At 42.5% G+C, this 12,687-nt stretch overlaps 2 protein-coding genes across 6 annotated transcripts in view; one reads left to right on the forward strand and one right to left on the reverse strand.

The window, feature by feature from the left end:
* Positions 1 to 762, reverse strand: part of RNF170 (ring finger protein 170) — a 47,277-nt gene extending 46,515 nt beyond the window's left edge. For both annotated transcript variants that reach the window (XR_012416411.1, XM_045398210.3), the window contains exon 1: positions 352 to 762. The gene's annotated coding sequence lies outside the window, so the exon portion shown is untranslated. The remainder of the gene's footprint in view (positions 1 to 351) is intronic.
* HOOK3 (hook microtubule tethering protein 3) overlaps positions 113 to 12,687 on the forward strand; it is a 125,044-nt gene continuing 112,469 nt past the window's right edge. For 2 of the 4 annotated variants that reach the window (XR_012416407.1, XM_005563239.5), the window contains exons 1-2: positions 113 to 301; positions 9,200 to 9,285. Coding sequence is in view for 3 of the 4 variants with exons in the window: in XM_005563239.5 (XP_005563296.1) it covers positions 245 to 301; positions 9,200 to 9,285 (143 nt within the window). In the remaining variant the exon portion in view is untranslated. Of the gene's footprint in view, positions 1,562 to 9,199; positions 9,286 to 12,687 lie in introns of all 4 variants that reach the window. The other 2 variants (XM_065519169.2, XM_065519168.2) reach the window with 2 other exon arrangements.

Here is a 12,687-nt window from a genome sequence, read left to right on the forward strand (position 1 = left end):
ACGCGGGCCGGCGGGCGTGGCCGGAGTCGCGCGCGGTTGGCGCGCGGTCCCGATTGAAAAGAGAAGGAGGGGCGCCGGGGGTGACGGTGCGGAGCCGCTGCCAGCGCTGGGCGAGAGTCGGCGGCCGAATCCGAGGAGCAAGCGGGCCTGAGGCCGAGTCAGCTGCGCAGGCCCCCGGATCCCCCCACCGAGCGGCGGCGGTGTCTGGCCAGGCGGGAGGCGCTGCCCGGCCGCGGCGGGGAAGATGTTCAGCGTAGAGTCGCTGGAGCGGGCGGAGCTGTGCGAGAGCCTCCTCACTTGGGTATGTGGGGGCCGCGGGCTGGCGGGAAGACCCCATCCCCCCCAACCTACCGGGACCCTCCACGCGCGGCCCGGGGGGCGAGCGCTGCGGGCGAAGGTTCCGTCACATCCGGGGCCCGGGGCGGGCGGGGCGAGGAGGCTTGGCCCAGGGTCCGAGAGAAACTTGCCGGGCCTGAGGCTTCCTACTCCGGGCGGACCCCGGCCAGGGCTGGGCTGGGGACGCGGCGGGCGACTCTGGGATCCGCGCGGCTCCTCGCAGCTGGGGCTGCGCCGAGCTCCGGGGGCGGCCGAGCCTGACTGCCCCGCGCCCGGGACCCGCCGCGGCTCCTCGCCTTTGTTGCAGCGTTCGCGGAGGACGGGCCCGGCCCCGGCCCGGGAACTGATAGCACCTGTGAGGGAGCGTGGGGAGAATGCGGGAGGCGCCCGGGGACCCAGTTTCCGATGCGAGGCGCCGCTGGGGATGGGAGTGAGCGAGGGGCGGACGCCTGTCAGAGGCGTCGGGCAGACGTTTAAAGGACTCTGGAGGTGTCTGGGCGTCAACAATGGAACTCGAAGGCCTTGGGGTACAGCGTGTGGGATTCTGATTTTGAATTCTTAAACGGTTTTAGATTTCTCACACTTTGAAGTAAATACACACTCACCTCTCACGTCAGCGGCCGCTCCTTCCTGAAGCCGGGTCTTCAGGACGCGGCCGGGGAACCGACGCCCGGGTTCTAGTCGTTCTTGCCGCGGCGTCGGCCGCGGAGGGAGAGGGATGCACAGAGCCGGGGCGGACCTCGCGCTGCCTTCGGGAGCCTCCGTTTCACTCATTGCTGAGAATGTTAATTAAATGTTTACGGATGTGTTTATGGAGGCGACTACAGCATTTGTATTACTTTTAAAGGTAAAATACGGATGTGAGAGAAATTCTGTTTAGCGGTGTCTTGGGTTACGAGTCAGGATCCTTGGAGTGTAGACGTCACGATCCTGTGCAAGGCACTTTGCTGGAAAGACTGGAGAAGTATTGCCTTACGTTGGTTGTTAAAAAAATTAGTAAAAATAGTCTGAGGTTTTTATAATTTGGCTACGTCACGAATCAATTTCTGTCCTTGAAACATAGACTTGGTAGAGCTTGCGTAGCCAGTTGCATATCAGACCATTTCGGGGATTTCACATCTTTAGCAGCAGTATGTAGTTAGCATGCAGCTTACACTTCTGATGAGTTCTGCCTCCAGGCAAGGAGATGGCTTTCACTGCTGTATTTCAGAAGAGAGGAAAACTGGTAAGTTGCATAATGTGGCCGAGGTTTGACTAGGCAGGGGAGAGAGAGAGGAAAGAATTACTAAATTCTTTGATATTGTGGAAGGAATAGATTTGGCAGAATCTGTACATCTGTAAACAGAGTGCTGAGAAACTTAAGATTTAAGTTTTTGAGTGTGCAAGTAGTGCTTCCCTTTGTGCTAGAAAAAGAAGCAAGAAGGCAAAGATGAAGCTAATTGAATCTAAGTAGGGCTACATTGTTTAAAATCTGGGAGGGGGGGGAAGACATGGAAATAAAGAGGTGTACAGAGGTTCCTTAACTTGCGATGGGGTTACATCCCGGTAAACCCATCATAAGTTGAAAATACTGTAAGTTGAAAATGCATTTCATACGCCTAACCGTCCAAACATCGTAGCTTAGACTGGCCTACCTTAAACGTGCTCAGAACACTTACCTTAGTCTACAGTTGGACAAAATATCTACCACAAAACGTATTTTATAATAAAGTGTTGAATATCTGATGCACTTTATTAAGCATTGTACTGAAAATGAAAAATATAATGGCTGTATGGGTACTCAGAGTATGGTTTCTACTGAATGTGTATCTCTTGCGTCATTGTAAAGTTGAAAAGTCTCAAGTTAAACCATCCTAAGCTGGGGACCGTCTGTATTTGAATGGCATCCACAAAATATGGTACGTAGTAATTGCGTTTATTTAAGTGAGAAATGCTGATAAAAATATAGAGGAAAAATCTTAGAAGTTTGAAGGGCTACTGACAGAACCTGACAACATGAGAGAATCTATTTAGAATCTCCTAAAATGTCAAGAAAACGGGTAATCCACACTATCAGCTGTAGAGAGGTCAGGGAGTGTGGTATCGTAGAATAGTCTTTTTGAAATGTCACTGGAAACTCATCAATGAAAATTTCTGGATAAGATTAGAGATTATCAGTGACAAAACTGGAGGGCAGTGTTCTTGAAGATGTACAGTTCTAAGATTTGGAAACACTTTAAAACACGTTTCAAAATAGAGTTTAAATGCTGGGTTTGTTTTCTTTTAGCTGTCATTATAAAAAGCAGAATAAATGTTTCAATGAGCAATGTTTGATGACATTTAAATGTATAATATCACCCCTCCTATCTGTAAGCCAGATTAATGCTAAGTACAATTCTAAAACCAAATGCAAGCAAAAATGTACACTCCAAAGAAAAGACTCATTTAGATTAATTTTCTTGATTTTATGTCAACTTCTAGTCAATTTGGTTGTGTGGGGGGTTTTGCTCTCACACAGTAAGCTAGAAGGTGACTGTGACACTCAGCAAAATGCAGACAACTGTCAAGAGACAGACAAGATCCAAGAGCTGAGTGATTCCGTCTTTGGGATGACAGCCTTATGTACTTTTAGAGCCTCCATGTTCAATTTTTGAAGATCATAATTATATTCCTGAGTATGAGATAAAAGTTTGTTTTCACTACATAGCATTTAGTTTGAGATTGGACAGATGTATATAGTACATTTTAGAAATTATTCCTCTAGAAATGGCTAAAGTAATAAAAGCTCAAGCACTTAAAGGGATGATTCTGTCACCTATATAGAACTCAATGGAACGTCTCATTGCCTCACATGGTGGATAAATTGCCCTTTTATCAGACAGCCTACTGGCCCAAGAACCATATAGTTCCAAATTTTTGTTGAAAGAGAGTTACAGTTAAGTATCATCCTACCAAGGGGAAACATCTTAAGCTTAAATTCCAAATCAAAGTTTATGCAAGCAAGTTCAGCAGGACATGCTTGAAAATTTCCACTGTGTCTCCTCTCCACCCTCTGAGTCAAAATCTGCCCTGCCTACTACATCTGTCAAGCCTAATTTCTTGAACTGTACGTGAATCTCAATGAAGAAATAGGACTTTTCCAGGTTTTAGAGACTGAAAAACAAAGTCTTCGATGTTACCGAGTTATGACCAAAAAAAGTCATCACATAGGTTCAGTACACTTTGGGGTAATCTAACAACATTAATATATTCTTATTGTTTTCATATTACTTATTGGCAGCCTATAAAATGCATACTAGTGTATAGAATTGGGGGTGGTATAATTATTATGGTGGTATCTCCCCCATTCCATCCTCCTCTGCCTAACTCGATTCTGCCAACAACTTTTGTCCTCTAATGGAAGAATAAGTCACTGCTGTACAAAAGTTAAAGTACTTTAAAAGATAGTATAGCCTAAGAGTACATACAGATTCTGACATTAGGCAGCCTGGGTTCAAATCCTGGTTTTGTTCTATACTAACTGTAGGTGACTTTGTAACTTTACCTCTGTGTTTTGATTGCGTTGATATTTAACTTTATGTTTGCTGACTTCAGAGATTCTCATGCTTTAGTGTTGATCTGCATCATCTGGAAAGCTTGCTAAAGCGCGGATGCCCAGAGTTGCTAGTTTTGTAGGTCTGGGCTGGGCCTGAGATTTTGCATTTCTAATAGGTTCCCAGGTGATGCCATTGTTGGTGATGCAGGGACCACATTTTGAGAACCATGACTCTAGAAAATTATTTGACATTTTGCACTGGACAGTTCTTTGCTGTGGGCACTGCACTATGTGTTACGTTTAATAGTAGCATCCCATTGCCTCAACCAGCTAGATGACAATAGCACCCAACTCACAGCCAAAAATGTCTCCTCCGGAGCAAAATTATCCATTACTCTAGAGATAGTAATTCCAGGTGATCTCATGCTTTACTCTTTTCATGCTTTTGTTGGGGAGGGGGAGGTAGAAGTTGGGTGGTGGTAATAGAGCTTCTTGGAATTAAAAGAAAGATTAGAACCCTTCAGGTAGAGAGTTTCATGCCTTAATGCAGTTAGGTGCAATTGTCTTTCAGTTTTACTGTATTGCTATCCCGAAATACTCCATAGATGTCCGCTCAGAGAACTGGTATGTGACAGATTCTTAAAAATTAAGGTACAGTTTACATACCATAAAATTCATCCATTTGAAGTGTATACTTTATTGGTTTTTAGTATGATCACAAGATTGTGCAGTCATCATGACTATCTAGTTCCAAGAACACTTTCATCACCCCAAAAATAAACTCTGTAGGGGATAAATTTTCTTTAGGATCTGTTTCACTTTGGTCTTGCAGCAGAGGTGGACATCTCTGACCCTTATGAGCAACTATGTACCTCCAGGGCTAATACAGAGAAAATAGTTGAATAAAACCACGTTTTAAAAACAAATGAAAATTTAGCTTTCCCTAAGTCCCAAGAGAAAAAACAGATCAAGTCTTCTTTTTTTGGAGGTGGAGTCTTGCCCTGTTGCCCAGGCTGGAGTGCAGTGGCACAGTCTCAGCTCACTGCAACCTCTACCTCCTGGGTTCAGGCAATTCTCCTGCCTCAGCCTCCCTGGTGGCTGGGATTACAGGCATGCACCATCACGCCCGGCTAATTTTTGTATTTTTTAGTAGAGACGGGTTTCACTATGTTGGCCAGGCTGGGCTCGAACTCCTGACCTCAGAAGATCTGCCAGCCTTGGCTTCCCAAAGTTCTGGGATTGCAGGCATGAGCCACCGCGCTGGGCCCAGATCAAGTCTTAACAACCAAGTTACTTGCTTTTTTGAATTACCTGTTTGTTGAGTTGCTGCTTCTGATTGGCCAGAGTCTGGTTTCCAATCTTGCATCCCTTCCCTTTAGTAGTACTTTAGATCATAGGATTCCAAATGCCAAACCAGTGCCCAGCTGTGTAAGAATTATTTGATGAGCTTGTTAAAAATAGATCCCCAGCTTCCTACACACAGATTCTGATTCAGTAGGGGGAGCCAAGAAATGTGTATATTCTTTCTCTCTCTCTCTCTCTTTTAAGACAGTCTCACTCTATTGCCCAGGCTGAAGCGCAGTGGTGCAATCACAGCTCACTGCAGTCCTGACCCCCCCGGGCTCAAGTGATCCTCCCACCTCAGCCTCCTGAATAGCAGAGACTATAGGCATGAGCCACCACACCCAGCTAGTTTTTGTATTTTTTGTAGAGACAGAGTTTTGCCATGTTTTTCAGCATGGTCTCAAATTCCTGGGCTCAAGTGATCCTCCATCTTTGACCTCCCATAGTGCTGGGATTACAGATATAAGCCACCATGCCCAGCCAAAATGTGTATTTTCAAAATGGAAATCTCCCCGATGATTCCCCTGCACACCCAGGTTTGGGACCATTGCTTTAGATTTTGCAAAATACCTCATGGGCATTCATTCTGAAGCAACACACCCTTCTATAAGCTATTTTTTCCCCAATCTTTCTTTATATGAAAAAACTGATATTGAGAGAGATGAAATAGCCTGTCCAAATTTACAGGGCAAAAGTAGGGATTAGAATTAGCTCCTTTCATTCAAAGTGGCGTTCACTGAGGGCTTGTTCGTATCAGGCATTGTGCTGAGGTCAGTGATAAAGAGAAGAATGAGACATGGTCCTCACTGCTGCCCCTATTTTTCCTTCTAAACAAACCTACAAGAAAGAGATTGGTTTTTTTTTTTGAAAATGGGTCATTGACTTAGCAACTATAAAATGAAAGCAAGTGCTTATTTCTTTTAAGTGCTTATTTCTTTTACTAGTGAGCAGGCAGCTGGAGATAGTATGGAGTAAAATTCAAAATCAGTTCCCACAGATGGTGTTTATTTGTTTCATTTATTCATTTACTAATCATTTATTGCATCTCTACCAGGTATTAGGTTTATGTCAGGGTAGCTTGGAAGGATCTTCTTATCACCTTTCCAAATAGACACTTAAGTAAAAACTTGCTATGAGGATCTTTAAGATAATTCCCTGGGCCTCTACCACCATAACTGTCTCTACCTGCAAGACTCTCCTATATTATATATGAAGAAGCTACTGACTGTACTGTTAATAGTTGTCTTATTTATTTATTTATTTATTTTGAGACGGGGTCTTGCCCTGTCGCCCAGGTTGGAGTGCAATGGGGCGATCTCGGCCCACTGTAAGCTCCGCCTCCCGGGCTCATGCCATTCTCCTGCCTCAACCTCCCGAGTAGCTGGGACTACAGGCACCCACCACTGTGCCCGGCTAATTTTTTGTATTTTTAGTAGAGATGGGGTTTCTCTACTAAAGTAGAGACCTCATTTTAGTAGAGACCTCATTTATCAAATCTTTAAAAGACAGCTATTGACTGGGCGCGGTGGCTCACGCCTGTAATCCCAGCACTTTGGGAGGCCGAGGCAGGTGGATCATGAGGTCAGGAGATTGAGACCTTCCTCGCCAACATGGTGAAACCCCGTCTCTACTAAAAATACAAAAAATTAGCCTGGCACGGTGGTGGGCACCTGTAGTCCCAGCTACCCTGGAGGCTGAGGCAGGAGAAGGGCGCGAACCTGGGAGGCGCAGCTTGCAGTGGGCCGAGATTGCGCCACTGCACTCCAGCCTGGGCGACAAAGCGAGACACTGTCTCGAAAAAAAAAAAAAGATTTGATAATTGATACGGTGCAGAGAAGTAGCCACTCATCCACCCTTAGTAAGAGAATAAATTGCTACAGTGTATATTTAGGGCAGTTTGATAGTTTTATCAAAAACCTTAAAATGTTCATACACTTTTTGACTTAGCAATTTTACTTCTTTTCAAACCCAATAAATAAAAATATGTGTGAAGACATATGGTCACCTGAGTGATATTCCCAGTATTCCCATTGTCAGTACTGAGTTTAGCTTCATCGATGTTAATATGTAAACCTACTCAAATGGGTCTCCCTGTCTCTTTCCCTTTACTCCTTCCTTCATACTGCAGCCGGTATGATCTTTTTTTTTTCTTTTTTCTTTTTTTTTGTGATCTCGCTCTGTCGCCCAGGCTGGAGTGCAGTGGGTGGCATGAACTTGGCTCACTGCAACCTCCGTCTCCCGGGTTCAAGCGATTCTCCTGTATCAGCCTCCTGAGTAGCTTGGACTACAAGTTCGTGCCATCACGCCTGGTTAATTTTTTGTATTTTTAGTGAAGAGACAGGATTTCACTGTGTTAGCCAGGATGGTCTTGATCTCCTGACCTCGTGATCTGCCCGCCTCGGCCTCCCAAAGTGCTGGGATTACAGGCATGAGCCATTGCCCCCGGCCAGATTTTATATTAATACAATGCAAACCTCATGGCTTGCTCTCCTGGTTCAAATCCTTTGTTTACTTTATTCAAAGGATAAGGTCCTAATGTGGCTTCTAAGGTTTTACATGTTAATTCTTCAGTTTTTTGCCCTGTCTTTCACCGTTTTATTTTTCCCCTGTTCTGTCTCTTCCTCCAATTCTTACCCCTACCCAATCTATACCAAGCTGCTCTTCATACCTAGATTGCATCCCACTCTCCCTTCTCATCTTTGTGCCTGCTGTTGACACTTCTATTATACTGTTTCATTTTTCCTAGTTGTAAGTTCTATGAGAGGATGGCCTGTGTCTATTCTCAGGGATTGATTTCCTGCTAAATCCTGAGTACACTACTGGGTATAATCATTGTTGGCTCAGCTACATTTTTTTACTTTGAGAGATAATTTATGCTGTTAGGGAAAGTACATTTCTTGGCTACATCATGTTGATTAGTACAAAGTTTCAGAATATATTTGAAATCAAAATGAAGTGAGTATTTAACTTAACTATTCTAAAAGTGACTTCTACATCTTTATAAACATATTTGACCTCCGAGTAACAGAAACTGGAACCTCACCAGGCGTAAATAATAAATGAATTCATCTCACATACCAGGAGGCATCAAGATTCTTTAAATTCAGTACAGTTTTTACCTTAAGGACATAGTTCTTTCTTTTTTTTTTTTTTTTTTGGTGTGGGGGCCATGGTGCAGGGGATGTAGTTTTTTCTAGTTCTTCTCTCTGCCTTTCACTGCATTGGCCTAATCTTAAGATGATTGCCTTTGTAGTCATGAGATGACTGTTCACAGTAATGGAGGCAGCATACTTAAATCAACAGGAGATTGGCTTTTCTTTCCCAGAAGCATCTCCTTATCTCTCTTTAGTTCAAATTGTCTTTTCCCTGTGTGTCCCTGAGTCAGTCACTGGTAGAGGGGATGAAGGTGCCGTGATTTTTGTAGATTGATGTTGTGTGAGTAGAATGGATGCTGGAAAGCCACCCAGTATCCACCACGATTTCTCTTTTACTGATGGGGAAAAATTACGGTAATACTTGGCAGGACATTTCCCTTAAAGGCAAAAGTTTCCAATTAAGACTTCTTTTTGAAATGTATTCCAATTCCTAATATGAGATAATCACCCAAAAAAAAAGCCTAAGAAATTTTCAGCTAGGTGCTGTGGCTCACGCCTGTAATCCCAGCACTTCAGGAGGCCGAGGCGGGCAGATCACCTGAGGTCAGGAGTACAAGACCAGCCTGGCCAACATGGTGAAATTACGTCTCTACTAAAGATACAGAAAATTAGCAGGGCGTGGTGGCGTGTTCCTGTAATTCCAGCTACTTGGGAGGCTGAGGCAGGCGAATCACTTGAACCTGGGAGGTGGAGGTTGCAGTGAGCCGAGATCGGGCCATTGCACTCCAGCCTGGGTGATGGGGCTAGACTCTGTCTCAAATCAAAAAAAAAAAAAAAAAAAAAAAAGCCTAAGAAATTTTCTATATAGGTAACCACAGAATCTCTTCCCACCCCCTTTTTTTCCCTTCAGATCCAGACATTTAATGTGGATGCACCATGGCAGACCGTGGAAGATTTAACGAATGGGGTTGTGATGGCCCAGGTTCTTCAAAAGATGTAAGAATAAATTGCTTATCTTTATGTATATTCTTACACATGGATATTTATTAGTTTGAAAACATGGATTAAAAAATAAAGTACTTACATGAAACGTGTGTAAAGTAAGAGTTGTAGGTGGCAGCAGCACTAGTTTTGATGGAATGTACTTGTTAGGGATAGATTGGGTTGCAAGTTTAATAAGGGCTGTAATTGTTTTAGTACTCTAATGGTTTTAGCAGAATTATTTGTTCTTGTATTTTTTGGCATAAACTTGGCAGAAATTTTCTTGTTAGTAGCCAGATTTTGCTGTTAAAGGGGTATCTAAGATGCTTACTCCATTTTTCTTTAGGATTTTGCTGAAATATCATCTCATCAGTGACACCTGCCCTGAGTAGCCACATAAAATGGCAATGACAATTCCCTTATACTTCCTATCCCCCTTAAGCTTTTGTGTTCTTCTTTCAAGTTTGTAACACCATCTGATATACCATATATTTGGTTGTTCATTTATATGCCCCAGTATCTCCAAACACATACACACAGAATGTAAACTCTACATGGAGCCAGGGAATTTGTTTTCACTGTTGTATACAAGCAACAGGCAAATGCCTGGTTTCATGTTGAACCATATGAAATTGCTCTTCTTTATAGGTAAAAATAATCAAAATCAGCAGTTCCTCCTAGTTTAATATGCATTGTGGGTGCTTATGTTTGTTGAGTGACTAAAGGAAGGCGTATTTGTTTGGGATATATAAAACATACCCAATTCTTCTAAGTACTTTGAAAACATAATAGTTATGAAATTGGTATTATATGACTATCAACTTTTGACCTAGGAATTTTTTAAAATAAAGGATTATGTGTGAATTTAAGAAGTCATTGGGTTTGTTGTAATTTGCTGATACTTTTATACTTTGAAGCCATGAACACTTGTCGGCCTGATGATTTAAAAAGATTTACATATCACTAGCTGGGTTGCCCCGCATTTCTGTTGAAAATCAGTGTCATTATTAAGTGAATTATTGGTATACTTTGCAATTAGCTACATAGAGTTGCCATAGAGCTCAGATGCCAACATTTCAGATTATCTGTCTCTTTGCCTTTAGAACTGGGTACTCATGTTTGAACTCTACAGCTTGTTTTTACTTTCTTTTATAACTTAAAGCGCATGGTACATTTTTCCAGATATATAGGCACACAGGTTTTTTAATGAAGCTCAAGAAGGCTCGTTGGGGCCGGGCGCGGTGGCTCACACCTGTAATCCCAGCACTTTGGGAGGCTGAGGCGGGCGGATCACAAGGTCAGGAGATCAAGACCATCCTGGCTAACACAGTGAAACCCCGTCTCTACTAAAAATACAAAAAAAAAAAAAATTAGCTGGGCATGGTGGCGGGAGCCTATAGTCCCAGCTACTGGGGAGGCTGAGGCAGGAGAATGGCGTGAACCCAGGAGGCGGAGCTTGCAGTGAGCCGAGATGGCATCATTGCACTCCAGCCTGGGCGACAAAGCAAGACTCCGTCTCAAAAAAAAAAAAAAAAAAAGGCTTGTTGGAAACCTGTCCTGCCCTGGTTTGAGCACTCTGAGAAGAGTAATTTTGTCATTTTCATGGTCCCCTCTGAGTGGTGCCCTAATTTTAGCCTTCCCATTGTCTGAAGAGTTTCACTCTAGAAGTTCTTAATAAAAATTATTTGAGCGTGTGGGCTTAGCTCAGTGAACTTTACAGGTATAGGTCAATACATGATTTTTTTTTTTGCCTAAGCTAGTTTGAGTAGGATCTTTATCACTTAGAGAAACCAGAAGGAAGAAAGTATATATATATATAGTTTCATCAAAACAAGATTTCAGGAACCAGACAAGGATATCGACTCTGCCACTTCTGTTCAGCACTCTTTACCAGAGCAATGAGGCAAAATAAAGTAAAATAAAATAAAAAAGTAAAAGGTGTCTAAACAGGAAAGAAAGACATGAAATTGTCACTGTTTCCTGACAATGTGACATTACATACAAAAAGCCACAAAGACTCCAGAAAAAACTGTTAGACCTGGTAAATGAATATAGTAAAGTTGCAGTATACAAAATCAACCTACAAAAATCAGTAGTGTTTCTAAGTACTAACAACAAACTATCTGAAAAAGAAATCAAGAAAACAATCCCTTTTGTAGTAGCTACCAAGTAAAATATAATACTTAGGAATACATTTAACCAACAAGGTGAAAGATCCGTACATTGAAAACTATAAAACATTGATGAAAGAAGTTGAAGTCTCCAATAAAGGAAAGATACTCTGTGTTCATAGATTAGAATTATTGTTAAAATGTCCATACTACAGCCCTTCATGCTAAAAACTCTCAATAAATTCGGTATTGAAGGAACGTATCTCAAAATAATAAGAGGTATTTATGACAAACCCACAGCCAATATCATACTGAATGGGCAAAAACTGGAAGCATTCCCTTTGAAAGCTGGCGCAAGACAGGGATGCCCTCTCTCACCACTCCTATTCAACATAGTGTTGGAAGTTCTGGCTAGGGCAATCAGGCAAGGGAAAGAAATCAAGGGTATTCAGTTAGGAAAAGAAGAAGTCAAATTGTCTCTGTTTGCAGATGACATCATTGTCTATTTAGAAAACCCTATCGTCTCAGCCCAAAATCTCCTTAAGCTGATAAGCAACTTCAGCAAAGTCTCAGGATACAAAATCAATGTGCAAAGATCACAGGCATTCTTACACACCAGTAACAGACAAACAGAGAGCCAAATCATGAATGAACTCCCATTCACAATTGCTTCAAAGAGAATAAAATACCTGGGAATCCAACTTACAAGGGATGTAAAGGACCTCTTCAAGGAGAACTACAAACCACTGCTCAGTGAAATCAAAGAGGACACAAACAAATGGAAGAACATACCATGCTCATGGATAGGAAGAATCAATATTGTGAAAATGGCCATACTGCCCAAGGTAATTTATAGATTCAATGCCATCCCCATCAAGCGACCAATGAGTTTCTTCACAGAATTGGAAAAAACTGCTTTAAAGTTCATATGGAACCAAAAAAGAGCCTACATTGCCAAGACAATCCTAAGTCAAAAGAACAAAGCTGGAGGCATCGCACTACCTGACTTCAAACTATACTACAAGGCTACAGTAACCAAAACAGCATGGTACTGGTACCAAAACAGAGATATAGACCAATGGAACAGAACAGAGCCCTCAGAAATAATACCACACATCTACAGCCATCTGATCTTTGACAAACCTGACAAAAACAAGAAATGGGGAAAGGATTCTCTGTTTAATAAATGGTGCTGGGAAAATTGGCTAGCCATAAGTAGAAAGCTGAAACTGGATCCTTTCCTTACTCCTTATACGAAAATTAATTCAAGATGGATTAGATACTTAAATGTTAGACCTAATACCAT

The sequence above is a fragment of the Macaca fascicularis genome, chromosome 8, assembly GCF_037993035.2.
Source record: "Macaca fascicularis isolate 582-1 chromosome 8, T2T-MFA8v1.1".
Lineage (NCBI taxonomy): Eukaryota > Metazoa > Chordata > Mammalia > Primates > Cercopithecidae > Macaca > Macaca fascicularis.